The 16336-nt window shown below is 62.1% G+C and overlaps 4 protein-coding genes across 6 annotated transcripts; 1 reads left to right on the forward strand and 3 right to left on the reverse strand.

The window, feature by feature from the left end:
- Nucleotides 1-82: 82 nt before the first annotated feature.
- On the reverse strand, nucleotides 83-1854 carry PDE6G (phosphodiesterase 6G). The gene is made up of 3 exons (XM_041725943.1): nucleotides 1371-1854; nucleotides 1021-1061; nucleotides 83-672 (listed from the first exon to the last, which is right to left on the reverse strand). The coding sequence occupies exons 1-3, from the start codon at nucleotides 1514-1516 to the stop codon at nucleotides 596-598; spliced, it is 264 nt and encodes an 87-aa protein (XP_041581877.1). The 5' UTR covers nucleotides 1517-1854; the 3' UTR covers nucleotides 83-595.
- Nucleotides 1855-5245: 3391 nt separating this feature from the next.
- OXLD1 (oxidoreductase like domain containing 1) lies at nucleotides 5246-6490 on the reverse strand. Its single transcript, XM_041726295.1, has 2 exons — nucleotides 6379-6490; nucleotides 5246-5830 (listed from the first exon to the last, which is right to left on the reverse strand). Exons 1-2 carry the CDS (start codon nucleotides 6436-6438, stop codon nucleotides 5411-5413), a joined length of 480 nt encoding a protein of 159 aa, XP_041582229.1. The 5' UTR covers nucleotides 6439-6490; the 3' UTR covers nucleotides 5246-5410.
- CCDC137 (coiled-coil domain containing 137) lies at nucleotides 6480-11962 on the forward strand. 2 transcript variants are annotated; one of them, XM_041726291.1, is made up of 6 exons: nucleotides 6559-6708; nucleotides 7022-7155; nucleotides 8577-8799; nucleotides 10339-10421; nucleotides 10556-10635; nucleotides 10771-11962. In XM_041726291.1, the coding sequence occupies exons 1-6, from the start codon at nucleotides 6593-6595 to the stop codon at nucleotides 10984-10986; spliced, it is 852 nt and encodes a 283-aa protein (XP_041582225.1). In that variant the 5' UTR covers nucleotides 6559-6592; the 3' UTR covers nucleotides 10987-11962. The 2 variants fall into 2 exon arrangements, with proteins under 2 accessions (XP_041582226.1, XP_041582225.1); XM_041726292.1 differs by lacking the exon at nucleotides 7022-7155 and having other exon boundaries at nucleotides 6480-6708.
- A 1563-nt stretch (nucleotides 11963-13525) lies between these two features.
- Nucleotides 13526-16297, reverse strand: ARL16 (ADP ribosylation factor like GTPase 16). Of its 2 annotated transcripts, XM_041726293.1 has the most exons (5): nucleotides 16231-16297; nucleotides 15423-15481; nucleotides 14949-15062; nucleotides 14291-14406; nucleotides 13526-14144 (listed from the first exon to the last, which is right to left on the reverse strand). In XM_041726293.1, exons 1-5 carry the CDS (start codon nucleotides 16289-16291, stop codon nucleotides 13973-13975), a joined length of 522 nt encoding a protein of 173 aa, XP_041582227.1. In that variant the 5' UTR covers nucleotides 16292-16297; the 3' UTR covers nucleotides 13526-13972. The 2 variants fall into 2 exon arrangements, with proteins under 2 accessions (XP_041582227.1, XP_041582228.1); XM_041726294.1 differs by lacking the exon at nucleotides 16231-16297 and having other exon boundaries at nucleotides 15331-15467.
- Between the last annotated feature and the right edge of the window lie 39 nt (nucleotides 16298-16336).

Raw genomic sequence — 16336 nt, forward strand, 5'->3', positions numbered from 1 at the left:
TTCATGGCCTGGCCAGGGCCCTGCTGCCCCCAGCACCTTCATCCATACAGACCCGCACCCTCCAGCCCTGCCCCCCAACACACTCCAGACAAGTGAGCGGGGGCCACACTAACTTTACTCTGAAACGGGGACAGCAAGCATGGGCCATGCTGGACAGGATGCTTCCTGCCACTGTGTTGGCTTCGGAGGGCTGCTGCTCTGAGGCTGCCGGGACCCCCCCACCCTGCCCACTCAGCTCAAGGGCGCCAGCTGGGAAGACTAGTGAGGGGGGCTCATCCTTGTCACTAGACCACAGGAGGGGAGTGGGGTGTGAGGGACATTCCTGGGACACCTGCCTGGCCTTCCTGCCCTAAGAGAAGGTCTGTGGGCCGGTGTTTGTGGAAGTGAAGCAGGGCCTGAGGGGTCCTGCAGGGAGCTGGTGGGCTTCTGGTAATGGGCGTCTGGGGGCTGAGGCTGCCACCCTGCGAGGGTCTGCAGACACACACCGGGCAATCTGGACACCGCGGGGGGGCCGGCCTCCTCGCAGGCACCCGGAGCAGGGGGCGGAGTGGGCGGCAGGGGCCCCGGCCCCGAGCCTCTGGGTCAGGCTCTGGCGCTAGATGATGCCATACTGGGCCAGCTCGTGCAGCTCCAGGTGGTTGAAGGCCTCCCAAGGGCAGATGACCGTGATGTCTGCAGGAGAAGGGACGGGGCATCAGGGGGGTCGTGGCCCTGTTGTCCACGCCCAGAGGTCCTCCTCCCAGGGTGTCGAGGGAAGCGTACGGGTGCAGCACGCCAGAGAGGTAAGAGGACGGCGAGGGCCCCTTGGTGCTCTCCGGCACCTCCGAGTGGCCGGCGAACCCACTGAAAGGAGCGGCCCCTCGGTGAGGCTAAAGCTCAGGGTTGGGGCAGAGGACGGACAGGCTTGGGGCGGTGCCCTAGGTAAGCTCCGGCTGGAGACAACACAGGGGGGACGGGGCCCCAGGCCCACGGCCCGCGGGAGAGTTGGGGGATCTGGGAAGACCCTAGAAGCCGTCATACCTGTCCCCAGGCCTTCCATTCCAGGGATGTCGTCCCCAAACCTGCAGGACAGAGTGGTCAGGGCCAGCGGCCAGGAGGAGGGGAGTGGGGGTGCATGCAGGGACACAGGCTGGTGCGGGGGCTGTGGCCCAGTCATTAAGGGGCAGTGAGTGTGGTCCTCAGGGGGATGGTGCCGGGGGCCCCGAGCCCTCCCACCTCCATGCTGAGGAATGAGGGGCACCACCCCAGCCTAGTAGGATGGTGGGACCGACCTCAGCCAGGAAAGTGTGGCCGGGCCCCCTGCTCTGAGGGGCCACCCCCCCCAATTCCTGTGTAGCCTGCGGCTGGGCCCCTCCGCCAGCTCTGCTTACCCTTGGACGCCTTTCTTGGGGGGCTTGCTCTTGAACTGCCTGGTTTGCCGCTGCTTAAATTTGGGGGGCCCTTTTCTGGGAGTGACGGGCCCCCCAATCACCCTGGTGGCCGACCGGATCTCGGCCTTCGGTGGCTCCAGGTTCATGGCCAGTTTGGCAGAGAACCCACGGCGACGTCTGGCTTCTAGACTCCCTCACGCTGTGGGCTGGGGGCACACAAGTCAGCTCCCCTGCGGCTGCCCCCCTTGCAGGTCTCAACCAGCTGAACAGAGGAAGTCCTGGAACAGGAGACCCAGGGGACCCTGAGCATGACCCCAGCAGGAGCTGCCGGCCAACTCCACGTGGGGCTCCGCCTGGGGTCAGGCAGGGGGAATGAGGCCCCCAGCTGCACCCCCTCGGGAATCTTCCCTTCTGCGTTCCCCACCCACCGCAATCCCTGGGGGCGGGGACACCCAGTGTCATTCCTGGTGGCCGGGCACCTAGCAGTGCCAGTAACAGTCAAGGGAGAATTGGAGGGCAGGGTGGCGGGCAGGGAGGGGCCTGTCTGGGAACCAGTCCCGAGCTGAGCTGCGCAACTGTCTCCCCACCCCCACCCCGCAGTCTCTTCCCTCTCCTGGCAAATCCACTGGCCACTCACTGGCTCAGACACCGCCTTGGGCAGCAGTGTGTCAGCCGCGGGTGTCCCTGAACCCGCTGCACAGGGTGACCTCCCCTCTGCCTCTCCCTGGACACTCTAAGCCCCACTGACCCTGCTCAAGGGCAACTCGGCTTCTCCTAAGCCTATTAGCACCAGAGGGTGACTCTAATCTCTCAGGGGCGCTGTGAGCCTAGAAGGTTCCGGGGGTAGCTCATGACACAGACAGGAGCCCCTCGCGCCAGATGCCCAGGCACCACCCCTTGGGCCCCCTCTGCAGTGCCTGAGCGCAGCCTCGGGCCACCACCAGCTGCTGGCTACAGCATCAGGGCTGAGACCAACGGGCGGGCGAGGACAGGCGGTCCCACCGGGGGAAGGCTGCACCCCACATGACCCTTCCTCCCTGGGATGTGTCCTCCGTGCCAGAACCTGCACCAGCCCGGGAGGTGCACGGGGTCCACGGCGGCCAGCATCAGGCCTGGTGGTCCCGGCTGCTCTGGCCCCTGACGCCCGCACCCCCAGCCCAGGTGGTGTAGGCCCAGCCGGACCCCTCCACCTGCCCCAGGCCGCGGACCCGGTGTGCACACCCCAACCCGGACAGGACGGCCACTCTCAGATGCCGGCCTCGTGCAAACCACCATCCAAGCTCTCCCAGCTGCCCCAGCCCCAGTCCAGTCTGCGGCCGATGCCCACTTGGGTTAGCTGAGAGGGTGGCCCTGGGGACTACCTGCAACCATCACCTGATACAGGGGAGCCGAAGGTGACTGGCTGGGAGCCTCTCTGGATAGGACAGACCTCAGTGTGGCGGCGAAACGCCCGCCAACTCCCCGCCCTCTGGTCCTCGGGTAAGTGGCAGCCAAGACAAGCCACTAGGGAAGGTCACTACTCACCAAGCCCTGGGCAGGTCTCAGGGCCACGGGTGTGAGTGGCCAGGTATCCCCCAGCAGGGCGCCGGCTGGCCATTTATCCACCTTCTGGGTAAGCTGATTAGGATTGTCCCCTGACCCTACACTAATAAGATTGTCCGGGGCCACTCAGGAGGGTGAGGGCATCACCACGGAGGATTTAGGAGACCAGGGAAGGGGCCCGGGTGCAGTCAAGGGCTCAAAGGAACGATGAGGCGGGACGGGGTCAGGACAGGGATGGGCTGTGCCATCATAACCACTGGAGAAGGGCAAGACTCTGCTAAAGCTGCTGTCTTCGAAGCGAAGAACAAACTGCACTGGCTGTTGTCTTGGGACCCCCCCACTTTGCCCTCTGACCTTCAAAAAACCTGTCTTCACAGCCCCCAGCGTCCTGTGTAGTCAGGCCACTATCTACTCCTTTGGCCTCACCTTCTCTCCCTCCCCTCGCTCTCTATGCTCCCAGCCCCTTTTCCACCGCAGGATCTTTGCATCTGCTGCACCGTGTACCCGTCTCATTGGGGCCTCAGAGCGCTGCCCTGGGGTCACTTCCTCAGGGCGACCCCTCAGGCTAGACCAGGATGCCTATTTCATAGGGACTCATGGAGGCTAGAAGTCCTTCACGTTTACAGAGTTGTACACCTGGATGACGCTCGTGTTGACCTGTCTTCCACGTCAGAACAGCACGCAGCAGCCGTTTCCAGTAGACCCCAGCTTCCAGCCCAGCGCCAGACACGACACAGGTGGTCAACCAGGCCCGTGACACAAATGAATAAACAGACAAGACCCACACCTGGGTGATTCTGGGCGAGCCTGGAGCTGGCACCTCGGGCATCCCCGACTCCCGTGTGCTACGTGTCGGACGAGCTCGCCTGGCTGCAAGGACAAGGCGGCTGCCCTCTGGGGACATCTCACACTGCACAGCACTCTGCTGTGACGCTTGCTTTCCGCAGTGGGGCTAATTTAGTGGGATCCTCCAGATGTGCACCTGCACACACACACAGGTGCGTACAGAAAACCTCTGTGTCTCGGAGGTAAGCCACAGCCTCACGGAGCCTCGGAGCCCACCACGCATTGCTGTGCTGCTGTCTCTGGGGAAAGTCTTTCCCTTTCTGGGACATTTTCGAACTTGTAGGAGAATGGGTTAAACGAGCAGCTCTCTGAGATACAGCCTAATAGAGCTGTGTCACCATAAGCCAGATTTCTCGGGCAGCCCGCGTGGCTCAGCGGTTTAGCACCACCTTCAGCCCAGGGCGTGGTCCTGGAGACCTGGGATCGAGTCCCAGGTCGGGCTCCCTGCAGGGAGCCTGCTTCTCCCTCTGCCTGTGTCTGTGCCCCTCTCTGTGTGTCTCTCGTGAATAGATAAAAATGGAATCTTTTAAAAATAAATAAGCCAGATTTCTCTGAACCATCCAAAGCCCCCTTTCCGGAGGGCACGTAGCTGTCCAGAAAGACAGCCTGAACCATAGGCATCTGACGGGGCACCGCGTTTTGCTTCCATTCTCTCGCCCACACATCTCTATGGAACACGCTAGCTTTATGTTAAAGCTCCTCCCTGGGAAGGCCTGTTTACCAGCTCAAACCCGTCATGCATTTATGCTACAACCTTAGCTTTCCCTTTAAATGAGAGAAAACACACACAAGGTCCTTGGCCTCTGCTCCATCTAGGCTGCTGGTATGAGCGCCTGGGCTTGCTGGGGGAGGGAGATTGGTGGGGTTAGTTCCATGATGGGGGTGAGCAGGAGGTGGAGATGGACAGTGGGGGCCCAAAGATAACGTTCTTCCTGGGCTCAACGGTCCTGTGGCCAGGTCTGCAGCTGAGGACCAAGCTAGTGCCAGGAGGCTGATTCTAGGGCTGATGTCGGAGGCCTCCGGGTCCTTACACCTGGCCAGTTGCCTCGATGGTCGTGGCTAAGTGGGTTGAGAGGGCTGGAGGGTCAGGCCCCTGCGGGCTGATGCACAGCTTCCTACCTGGCTGCTGAATGGGGTGTCTCCCCAGGAGCCCTGCAGCTGGAAGAACGGACCCTTCCCAGGCTGCCGACTGGGGTTCCTGCCTGCCAAGGGCTTTGCCAATGGCAACTTCATGGGACTGGGTGATCCTCCCTCTGCCACTGAGAATAACCAGAGCTGACCTCGGGGCAGGACTCCTGGGGTGCAGGGGCATGGAAGGGGGTTCCTGGGGTTGTCATCATGCGGATATTCAAAGCAATGGATCTTACTTCACTCTCGTATAGGTTGGTGAAAGCTATAGGCTGACGATAAAACTTGCATGGCAACCCGAACCTGCTTTCTTTGACAACGTAATTTAAGCCCTAAGGGGACAGCACAGAAACCTCCTGTCCAACCACCACAAGAACTTATTTATTCTCAGATAAAGTCAGTAAATGATGCTTCCTACTGCCGTCTGACACCTGCCACGTGAAGGGCTGAGAATAAAGCTCCGTGTTGCTCCCTGCGGAGGAGCCGTCTGGCTGGAGCCTGTGTGGGTGTTCAGGTGAGTCGGCTCAGCCTCCACTCCTCACTCGGAGCTGGATCTCCAACCTGAGGAAGGCCTTGAGGTTCTGGTCAGCCACGTGTTCCTCCAGGGCAGCCAGGGCGCGCTCCCCACCATCCTGGTAGTGCTGCAGCAGCGCATCTGCATACTCCACCCACACGCAGTTGGGGCAGCCACTCATGCAGCAGTTTGTGGGGGGCTGGAGCTCAGGGGGAGGGGGATACGGGGCTTCTGCGGGGCCCCCACTGGGCAGGGAGGACTTGGGCTGCCTGGTGCCATCTGCACCTGACGGACAGCCCACCTCTGCGTGGTCCTTCCCAGACTCTCCGTGGCTGTCACGGACCTGGATCCGGGCCTGAGGCCTGTAGAGAATGCTGCTGCCTCCGGGAAGCCTTGGGCGCGGGTCCCAGCTGCAGAGTGGCCGCGGCCCCTAAGAGGACAGATGCTCGTGAGGCCTCGCCTGCCCCCAGCTCCGGGGGAACTGGCAGGGGGCTCCACGTGGTGCGTCTCTGCTTCCTCATTTCCCAGGAGACCTGAGACAGGTAACTTGGCCTGCAGACTCGGTTTCCCCTCCGTGACATGGATGTAAGGGCCGGGCAGATGCTGGGTCAGGGACAGGCAGCCGGTGCACACTCCAGCAGGTGCGGGGGGGCGGGTAGGTGGCACCCCACCGTGGGCAGAAAAGCGGGCAGGGTGGAAGTGGCTCCTCCCTCCCGCTACCAGGCTGGGCCATCCTGACCGGCGGCGCCCCGCGGCCCTGGCCCCCCCCCCAGGTCACCGCCCAAGGCCCCGAGGGCAGCCCCCTCCCCGCAGAGGCACGGCTGCGCCCTTCTGTGCCTCCTCCGGGCCGGGCCGCACGGTCCTGTCCCTGCTCTGCCGTCTCCGGGCCCTCGACCCCGGCGCACCGCCCCGGCCTCACTGGCGCGAGGAGCAGGAGCGCGGGTCCCCGGCCTCCCGCACGCGCCCGCCGGTACTTGCCGCAGCGCGCGCAGCAGCGGCCGCCGACCGGCCTCCCCCGGCCAGGCTCCGCAGCAGCATCCTCTGCGCACGCGCGGCGGCTCCGCCGGCGGCGTGACGGGCGGCCGCCCTGGCCAATGGGCGGCGGGCTGAGCGCAGGAAGCGGAAGTGGCGGCGTGGGGCGGGACCCGCGGGAGGGCGGAAGTGCCTTGGCCCGGGAGCGTCCGGCGTGGGGATGGCGGCGGCCCGCCGCGGAGGGGCTGCGCCCGTGGGCCCGGGGGGTCCGGGGCGGCCGCAGGGGCGGCAGCCGCCGGGGAAGCAGCGCTCAGCGCCGTGGCCCGGACCGCGCAGGTGGGTCCCAGCGCCCGCGCTCCCTGCCCGCCCCGCTCTGCCCGGGGGGCGGGCGCGCCGGAGGATCGGCGGGGAGGGGGGCGGAGGCTCCAGGGTCTCCGGCCGGGCACTAGGCAGCTGCCCTCCCGCCCTCCTGGGCCAGCGCCTGCGAGAACCCAGCGCAGGGGCGGCCCCCGGGCAGGATGCGCCCTCGCCGCGCCCGCACCCCAGCGGCCAGGCGGCCTGCCGGTGCCCTTGCCAGCCCAGCTTCGGCGCCGCTGACTCCGCCTATGCCGAACCTAGTTCGCGTCCCACTCTTCTATTCTCGCTCCAGAAAAGAAAAGAAGAAAGTGAATTGCAAGCCCAAGAACCAGGATGAACAGGAAATCCCCTTCCGCCTCCGAGAGATTATGAGGAGCCGCCAGGAGATGAAAAATGCCACCAGTAACAGGAAGAGGAAGAGAGAAGGTAACGTGCAGGCCCGCGCTGGGCGGCGATGCAGCTGTGTGTGTCCCAGTGCACCCGGGCTTCAGCAGAAGAAACCCGCCAGCACGCGGTGGTCCGAAGGTGCAGGAGCACGTGGGGCTCTGACCGAAGGCTGGTGTCCCCAGGGCCAAGGAGGTGGCTGGGAGCAGGAGGCAGCGAGGTTTCAGATGAGGCTTTTTTTTTTTTTTAAGATTTTTATTTATTTATTCATGAGAGAGAGAGAGGCAGAGGCACAGGCAGAGGGAGAAGCAGGCTCCATGCAGGGAGCCCGACGTGGGACCCGATCCCAGGACCCCAGGATCACGCCCTGGGTTGAAGCCGCTAAACCGCTGAGCCACCCAGGCTGCCCTCAGATGAGGTTTCAACAGAGCCCTCCTGTAAGGATTGTTGATTCCCGCCCCCCAAACTAGCAGAGATCCATCCGAAGGGATGATGGGTTCAGATGTACTTTGAAAAACGATCTCTGAAACAATTGAGGGCTTGGGCAGGGCAGGCCAGTGAAGCTGTTGCAAAGTGATGGTGGTGGAGAGAAGTAGCTGTTTTCCGGAGGTGAAGGAGGGAATTGATGAAACCCCGCCCTCCCCGGAAAAACTTACCTTTCCAACCCCTCACTCAAGGCCGGGTTGGGTGCCCACCTGTCACCCTCTGCCAGAGAGGACACATGGAGAAAGGAGTCCGGCTTGTTGGTGTTTTGCTCATATACGTTTGTCTTCTCAAATATGAGATTGTTTTTACATCGATTTTTTTGTGACCTTCCGGTTTTTCATTGGGAGGTATACGGGTATAAAGAGATAGTGACAGAGGCAGAGAAGGTGGGAAGTACAGTCGGCGTACTGGCGCCAGCGGAAGGTGGCACGTTTTGAACTGTGCTTTACTGAACTGCCTCCTGGTTTGGGTTACTTAAGACCTACAGTCACACACAGCGCTGAAAGGTATGAGGTACGGCAAAGCGCCCCTCCCTGTCTCTGAATCCTGCTCCTCCCCCTGAAACAAAGCCCTGTGCATCCTCCCGTATACCTGCCGCAGAGAAACACCACACAAGATCTCACGTATCCATGATGGAAAAGCTACATGTTCCTTCTGTGCATTGGTTAACGTTCTGGGTTTGTGTGGTGGATCGTTACATAAACGGGGTAGTGATTCACCGAGTCCCCTGTTGACTAATGCTTAGGTTATCTGCTGTTTTCCTTTTGAACGGAGCTGTGGTGGACGTCTTTGATGCCCAGCAGTGGGCGTGCAGATCCCTCCGCGTGGCTGCCTGAGCTGGGCATCGCAAATCCTCTCTAGCTCCCGTGGTTGGGCTGCCCCCACTCACTTGAGTCTGGTCTTCCCTGTGGCTCCGCGCAGGGACAGGAGCATGGAGCCGCCAGCGCCACAGCCCCGACATCTCCCTTTGTCCTCAGCCCAGGTGGCCTTCAGAAAGACACTGGAGAAGGAAGCCAAGGGAGTGGAGCCAGACATCGCGGTCCCCAAATTCAAGCAGAGGAAGTGGGAGTCTGACAAGGCCTACGTCCAGCGAATGGAGCAGGAGGCCCAGCACGTGCTTTTCCTTAGCAAGAACCAGGTGGTCCGGCAGCCTGAGGTGCAGGCGGCTCCCAAAAAGGAGAAGTCAGAGCGGAAGAAAGCGTGAGTATGGGTGAGGTAGGGATCCTGTGACTGTTCTCTGTGGTGACTGTTTTCTTGCTGGGGGACCAGCACCCCACCCCACGACTCGGAGCACAGAAGGAAGTGAAAACCTGGTTGGTTGCTGAGCGTTTTTCTCTCCGTCAGAGCTTCTTAACCCTGGGGGTTCAGGGAGTTCAGGGAGCCTCTGAATCCACAGAACTCGTGGCCTAGCTTTGTCTTTCCCTTTCTCATCAAGGGGGCCCAAGAGCCAGATGAGGTCAAGGGCCAGTTGCAATGGGGGAGAGGGGGCAGATAAGGCTGACGCTCCCTCAGGAAGGCTTGCTGGCTCCTGGGAGACCGTGGCTGCCCGCTGGAGATGGGTACTGCAGGTGGGGGATCCCACGCGGCTCTGGGGCTCCCCTGCTTCTGCCTGGCTGATGCCACCTCCTCTCCGAGAACCTGATCTGGGGTCGTTTCCCTGAAGTTGGGGGCCCTTCATCTGTGACCTCTTTCGGTTCCAGAGCCTCATCTGTAAAGCGGGGATACTGGCATGTCCAGCGGGGGCTCGGGTGAGATCCTTGCAGGGTTCCTGAGGGTGGCATCTGGCACCAAGAGAGAGCCTACCACCAGCTGTAGCTCCTCTGCCCCCCAGCCCTGTAGAAGCCTGGGAAGGAAGCCATGGGCCGCCTCCCTGAGCCTGTGGGCAGGGGCTGAGAGGTGGTTTCTTTTTTCTTTTATAGATTTTATTTGTTCCTGAGAGACATGGAGAGAGGCTGAGACACAGGCAGAGGGAGAAGCAGGCTCCCTGTGGGGAGCTCGATGTGGGACTCAAGCCCAGGACCCCAGGGTCACACCCCAGGCCAAAGGCAGATGCTCAACCACTGAGCCACTCAGGCACCCCATGGGAGGTTGTTTCAATAAGAAAAGAGCTTTTTGAGATGTTTCTGCCATAACTGTGTTTTTGAGATGAGCTGCTCCAAGCTTCGTTTAACAGCTGTGAGGGTTGGAGATGGTCTGCAGCCTCCTGGGGCTGCCCGCACCCGAGCGCTCTCCGTACTGGTAGTCAGCTCAAGTGACAAAAAGTACGTCACAGAAAACTCCCACATGCCACCTAGAGCCGCAGCGATCTCCCGAACACAGCGCTGCTCTGTGAGACCGTTTAGGTGCAGCAGCACAATCCACATGTGGGGCCAGTGAGTCTCGGGGTGGGGATGGGGGGCGTTGTATACATCACGGCCAGCAACAGCCTGGCCTCTACCCCTGAGGTGCCAGGAGCACCCCACCCATTGTGACCACCCAGAATGTCTCCAGGCGTGGTCAGGTGTGCCCTAGGGAGCACAGTGTCCCCCACTGAGAATGTGGACATGGAACTCTGGGGCCTGCTGTTCAGAGCCCTCTCGGGCACATGGCTGTGGGGGCAGGTGGTTGCCAGAGTGGGGACTTGGCAGCAGCTTGCTGGGCTCTGCTGTGGGGCATCCTCCTGGACAGGGGTGATCTCTGCCTTGAGTCCAATGAGGTAAGACTTTAGGAGTCTGAGCAGCATTGTGCTTTCTTCCTCAGGTTCCAGCAACGGCGACTGGATAAAATCCGGCAGAGGAGGGAGGAGAAGGCAGCAGAAAGGCTGGAGCAGGAGCTGCTCCGAGGTAGCTCTTCCTGGGCACCTATGTGTCGGCAGGGTTGGGGGGGTGGCAGGCGGCCGATGGGTGGCCGGGTCCTGGGGGCCCGGGGGTGGAGGTTGTGTGGGCAGAGGCATCAGTGTGCTCCTCTGTCCCCCCAGACCCAGTGAAGTTCGGCGAGGTGGCCCTGCAGCCCCCAGAGCTGACTGCCCAGCCCAGGTCGAGCGCGAGCAGGGGCCAGGTAAGTAGGCCTGGTCGGGAGCCTACGTGGAATGCCACGTTCTCACCAGGCGTACAGCTGTTGGACCAACACGGGTTCTTCATTATCTCCCCTCCTTCCTGAACCTGGCCTCAGTCTTCCATCTCTGTTCTTTAGCCTGGGAAGAAATCGCTGATGCTGAGGAAGCTTTTGAGCTCTGGTGGCGTGTCCCAGCCTCTGACCACGTCACTGGCCCGACAGCGGATTATTGGGGAGGAGAGAGAGCGGGCCGTGCAGGCCTATAGGGCACTGAAGAAGCGGCAGCAGCAGGGGACTCAGTCACCACAGCCACCCCACCTCGCTTCCAGGAAGAAGGCAGAGACGTGTCTGTGACGGCAGGACCTGGGCCTCCACGCCTGTGTGGGGGAGGACGAGTAGACGGCCTGGAACACACACTGGGACTCTCAGGGCCCCCGTGGACTCGCTCTCTGGTGCAGAAGGCTCCAGGCCTTTGCTCTTGTTTTTTCTCCTTAGGATGGCTCTCCTGTGAGTGACCGTCTGCTTGTGTGTCCGAAGTCCCCATAGAGTGGCCAGCAGCTGTTTGGGACACAGTCGGGCACACCTAGCCTCATTCCCCTGAAGCTGGCATCACTCACAGCTTTGTTCTGAATACTCAGGTCCAGGCTGAGATAACTCAGGGCCACTTTAGGGAGGACAGTCCTTAAACGCCAGTCCACTGGAGAGACCGTGCTCGCTCGGCCGAATCTAACTGAAGCTCTGTGGGGCTGAACAGCACAGCATGGCGGGAAGCACAGGCCAGGCAGCGGGTCGGGGTCCGCATCCCTACAGAGGCAGGTGGAGCCCACCCAGGCTCTCACTGGGGTACAGAGACTGATGGTACCACCCACACCTAGTGGGTTTGGAGGAGGTTGGTTGGGGAAAGAAGAGGACAGAACCCTGGCCCAGGTCCTGCCTGTGGTTAAAAAAAGGCGATGTGGGAATTCCTGCCAACCACAGGGCCTGGTGAGGTTTGACCCTTCCACCAGAGACGAGGGAGGGAAGGAGGGAGGGCGGGCGGGCGGGCGTCCATGCCCAGACAGCAATGTGCTTAAGACCTTAAGGGGAGAGTCCTGCTGCTCCTACCCTGGTGAGGACAGCACCTGGCTCTGCTTGGGCTCGCCAGCTCTGGCTCTGTAGCTGGCAGACGTGGGCCTGGACAGTCCAGGAAATGCTCTATCTCAGCCTCGGCCAGGTGGCCCTACAGTATGGCCCTACACAGGCAGTGTGCTCTGTGGGATCCTTCTTTTGCCCTTGTTTGCATCCTTTTTTTTTTTTTTTTAAATTAAAAACTTGAGTTAAAAAAAAAAAACGAGTTGAAGTTGTATTTGTGCTCGGGGGTGTCTTTCTGTGTGGTGGGGGCCCTGTCCTACATCGGGTGACCAGGAGTGCTGGGCACCCTGCAGCAGCCAGGACTCACGCCAGGTCTCCAGTGGCAGTGGGGTGGGCAGCACGCCTGCTCCTTCAGTGGCTGGCACCCTTTCTGCAGTGATTCCAGAACGTGGCACAGTGGCAAGACCAGGACCGAACGAGTCCCTGAGAAACGCCCATGCTCCTGGACGTGTTGCCAAGCGTGGCACTAAAGCAGGAAGATGGGAACAGGTTGTGGCTGGAGGAGGTCTGCCTTTCACAACCAGGTTCACCAGTCACATGGCATATGGAATCCTCTCAGGCCTGTCAGAGTGTCCCAAAACTCAACAATTTGGCCCGGGGTGGCTTTATCATGAGATGTCACCAGGTGTAAAGTTTGAGGTGAAGCCTGTGCCGGGGGGCCAGCCCCTGAGAGATGGTGCCCAGACTGGGGTCACCCCGAAGACAGAGCCAGGTGCTTGTCTCCTGAGCGTGCACGGTGTGTAACTGAAGCGGGGCGGGGTGGGGGTGGTGGGTGAAGGCTGGGGACTCTGGGTGCCAAGTTGTCTGTAAGCCACAAGGACTTCATCCTGGGGTGGAGGCCATTCACACCCAGGGCTGCATGGGGTGATTCACGGGGCGATTCACGCAGTGACGCAGCACACAGTGATCCCAGGCTTTCCAGAGAGGAGCACGTCCACGGGGTGGGTGGGGGGCAGAGACTCAGCCCCAGGGGCCCCGCAAGAGCTTCTCGGAGGCATCCAACTCCCGCACACAGACCCTGGCAACGAAGTAGCCAAGTGGAAACTGCGGCTGAAGCCTGGGCCCTGCTCTGCTCTGCTCGCCCCGGAGGCCTACTAGCCTCACCCACCAGCTGAGCTGAAAAAATCCATCTGTAGGAAACCCCACCACACCCAGGAGCGGAGGGCTTAACCCCAACCACAGTGGGCTGTACAGCAGCCCTGAGAACATGTCTCACTGTAACCCTGGGGACATGCAAGCATGACATTTTGACAAAGGATCTTTGCAGATGCAACTAGAGATCTCGAGATCATCCTAGATTTAGGGTGGGCCCTAGATCCAGTAATGGGTCCCTATAAGGAGAGAAGCCCACACGCAGAGGCAAGGATTCTAGTTCCACAAGTCACAAGCCAAGTTCTATGGAGAACCGCCAACAGCCACTCGAAGCCAGAAAAGCAGCAAGGAATGCATTCTCCCTCACAGCCTCTAGAAGGAACCAGCGCTGCGGACACCTTGCTGTTAGTTTTTTGACCTCCAGGACCATGAGCATAAATTTAGGTGGCTGTGAGCCATCAAGTTGGTGACAATTTGTTACGGAGGCCCTAAGACATGAATACACCCGACAGGTGTTCTGCAAACCCCTCAGCTGAGATCAGGATGAGCTTGCCAGGACCTCCTGCGCTCTATCAGGGCTGCCCCCACGCTCGCCTACCCGTGGGACCCCGATGCCCTCCTGGGCACACACGTGCATTTGGCACATGAACTAATGAAAACACTGTTCTCGTTTTGACTCCAGGCTCGGTTCTTTCTGTGACAGCGGCCTCACACAGTGGAGGTCATGTTGTTGGCATGTCAGAAACTCGTGGGTACAATCTGTACCACAGTCAAGAGACCAAGTCTGTGGGGCTGTGCAGCGCAAACACCTCTGGGAAAGCAGAGCAGTCCTGATGGGAAAGGAGTAGATTCCAGGATGGCAACAGGACACCCAGCCACCCTGCAAGCCCAGCTTCCTCTCCCTGCCATGGGGACAATTTTTTCATTCAGAGGCCAGCTATCAGGAGTCTCTGTAACTAGGGTGCCTCAGTTTGCCCATCACTGCAACTCAGGCCAGGAGACCCGCGGCTTGTGTTGGGTCATCCTGTCCCTGACGAGTAGAGATCGCTGGAGGCCGAATGGTGCTATTCTCTGCCTCCTCCCCGGAGCCAGCCTGTCACGCTTCTGCTCCAGGTGGTCAGCGGTCAGGCCTGTGGGTGTCCTGGAGCCAGTGCATGACCTCAGATAAGCCAGTGCCCTTGTGGGCACTGATTTCTGCCGTGGTGATGTTCTGCTTGGCACAGGCAATGATGTCTGGGAGTCTGATCAAGGACTTCATCTCCTCGATGGTCATGTAACAGGGCAGATCACTAGAGCAGAAGCAGCGCGCAGTCACGGTGTGCTGCCACAAGCCCATCCCAGCCCTCGCCACCCCATGAGCCACCCTCCTGGCTATGGTCCAAGGGAGCTCCTCTCCGGGGGCACCCCACACTCCTCCAGGAGGACAGACCCGTACATTTTATTGAAGAGTATCAGGACTGATGCTTCTGCGAGTCCTTCTGCAGAAAGAAGACCCAGGAGTTGCACACAGGACGCGGACAGCTGAGTGGGGTTGGCGGCATCCATCATGAACTGGGGAAGAAAATGCAGACCGGGACCACCCCATGAGGGAGACATTGCCAAATGCCCTCCTTTGGGCATTGAGGCCTTGCTCAGAAAAGCAAAATGACTTTTAAACAAACGACTTTGGGGTCAGGGGAAATAGAGAAAATTGAGTTGCACGAGAGTGACCTGGTGTCACTTGTTTCCACCCATGTGGAAGCCTCTCTACTCCTATGGCTGTCACTTCTCCCAGGAAGGGTCCTGGGATTTGAGGCCAGGCCTTGCTAGGATGGAACAAACTCACAATGGGTACAATTCAATAGTAAACATTAAAACACACCCGTGGGAACACCGCAGACAGCAAGCACCTTACAAGTGGAGAATAAACACTTCCACCAGCAAGCCCCACACGGGCTGCGCATCAGCTCTGGGGCAGGAGCACTAGGGATCAAACTGGGGTCCCAAAAGGAAGCCACTGGAAGGTGAGTCCTGTTCCTTGACTAGCATCACTGCCCAGGAACCCAAACTCCTGCCCAGCAATGCCTAAAGCAGCCCAGGGGCTGCCGACCTACCAGGAGACAATGGCAATCTCCATAGTAGCTGGGCCAGATGGGGCCCATGCAGCCCCCCAGCTCCCGGATGGTGATCTTCCTCGGGACCACGATGTCCGTCAGGTCGGTGCCCACCTGTGGGAAAAAACCAGGAAGCATTAAGGACACAGGCGCTTCTCCACTGGGAACGTGCACTGGCCTAAGGCCCAACACACCGGCTCTCAGGGGCTTAGAGGGTCAAGCACAACCCCAAGGAAAGGAGGTGAAACTGGCTTCCAGGGGCCAATGCCCTAACCCCAGAGCTGAGTGGCCGCGGCTCCAACACCCACCAGCGGGTCAGGTCGGCCTCTGGGGGGCCAGCTCCGTCCCAGGGGGCAGGCTCCTCCCCGTGACACCGGCTCACCTCCCGCGGGCTGCCCTAACACACCGACCGGCCGGACTCCAGGCCCCAGAGGGTACCCGTCTGTGCCAACCCGCGGGACAGCGGAAGCCTACCGTGGGCCGCGTCGGGGGGGCGTCGCCCAGGTCGCCCTTCCCATCCGCGGAGCTCAGCTGTGCGGGCCGTCAAGGATGCGGAGCCAGGCAGGGAAGGCGGCGGCGGCCGGAGCCCGCCCCGAGCCACCCCGGGGGTCCCAGCCCCGCCCCCCCGGGCGCCCCGCTCCCCCAGGTGCCCCAGCCCCGCCCCCCCGGGCGCCCCGCTCCCCCAGGTGCCCCAGCCCCGCCCCCCCGGGCGCCCCGCTCCCCCAGGTGCCCCAGCCCCGCCCCCCCGGGGCGCCCCGCTCCCCCAGGTGCCCCAGCCCCGCCCCCCCGGGCGCCCCGCCCCCCCAGGTGCCCCAGCCCCGCTCCCCCGGGCGCCCCGCTCCCCCAGGTGCCCCAGCCCCGCCCCCCCGGGGCGCCCCGCTCCCCCAGGTGCCCCAGCCCCGCTCCCCCGGGCGCCCCGCCCCCCCAGGTGCCCCAGCCCCGCCCCCCCGGGCGCCCCGCTCCCCCAGGTGTCCCAGCCCCGCCCCCCCGGGCGCCCCGCCCCCCCAGGTGCCCCAGCCCCGCCCCCCCAGGCGCCCCGCTCCCCCAGGTGCCCCAGCCCCGCCCCCCCGGGCGCCCCGCTCCCCCAGGTGCCCCAGCCCCGCCCCCCCGGGCGCCCCGCTCCCCCAGGTGCCCCAGCCCCGCCCCCCCGGGCGCCCCGCTCCCCCAGGTGCCCCAGCCCCGCCCCCCCGGGCGCCCCAGCCCCGCTCCTCCCGGCGCCCCGCTCCCCGGGGTCCCAGCCCCCCCACCGCCACTCCCGGCCCCGCCCCGCGCGGAAGGATAGTCTGCAGCCTCTTCACCAACAGCGTCTTGCCGACGCCCGCGGCCCCCAGCAGCAGACACATCGCGGCGCCGGCCCCGGCCCCGGCCCCGGCCCCCGCCCCCGCCTC

Source organism: Vulpes lagopus, chromosome 12 (genome assembly GCF_018345385.1).
Source record: "Vulpes lagopus strain Blue_001 chromosome 12, ASM1834538v1, whole genome shotgun sequence".
NCBI lineage: Eukaryota > Metazoa > Chordata > Mammalia > Carnivora > Canidae > Vulpes > Vulpes lagopus.

Bases quoted from the DNA above. Each gene is read 5' to 3' on its own strand.
- PDE6G (XM_041725943.1), bottom strand. From the start codon at position 1,516: ATGAACCTGGAGCCACCGAAGGCCGAGATCCGGTCGGCCACCAGGGTG. The intron at 1,062-1,370 runs GTAAGCAGAGCT...TCTGTCCTGCAG, and splicing joins CCCAAGAAAGGCGTCCAAGG to GTTTGGGGACGACATCCCTG. The intron at 673-1,020 runs GTATGACGGCTT...CTTCTCCTGCAG, and splicing joins AATGGAAGGCCTGGGGACAG to ACATCACGGTCATCTGCCCT.
- OXLD1 (XM_041726295.1), bottom strand. From the start codon at position 6,438: ATGCTGCTGCGGAGCCTGGCCGGGGGAGGCCGGTCGGCGGCCGCTGCT. The intron at 5,831-6,378 runs GCAAGTACCGGC...CTGTCCTCTTAG, and splicing joins CCGCTGCTGCGCGCGCTGCG to GGGCCGCGGCCACTCTGCAG.
- CCDC137 (XM_041726291.1), top strand. From the start codon at position 6,593: ATGGCGGCGGCCCGCCGCGGAGGGGCTGCGCCCGTGGGCCCGGGGGGT. The intron at 7,156-8,576 runs GTAACGTGCAGG...CTTTGTCCTCAG, and splicing joins CAGGAAGAGGAAGAGAGAAG to CCCAGGTGGCCTTCAGAAAG. The intron at 10,422-10,555 runs GTAGCTCTTCCT...CTGTCCCCCCAG, and splicing joins GGAGCAGGAGCTGCTCCGAG to ACCCAGTGAAGTTCGGCGAG.
- ARL16 (XM_041726293.1), bottom strand. From the start codon at position 16,291: ATGTGTCTGCTGCTGGGGGCCGCGGGCGTCGGCAAGACGCTGTTGGTG. The intron at 15,482-16,230 runs CTATCCTTCCGC...GACGGCCCGCAC, and splicing joins GTTGGTGAAGAGGCTGCAGA to AGCTGAGCTCCGCGGATGGG. The intron at 15,063-15,422 runs GTAGGCTTCCGC...TTTTTCCCACAG, and splicing joins CCCCCCCGACGCGGCCCACG to GTGGGCACCGACCTGACGGA.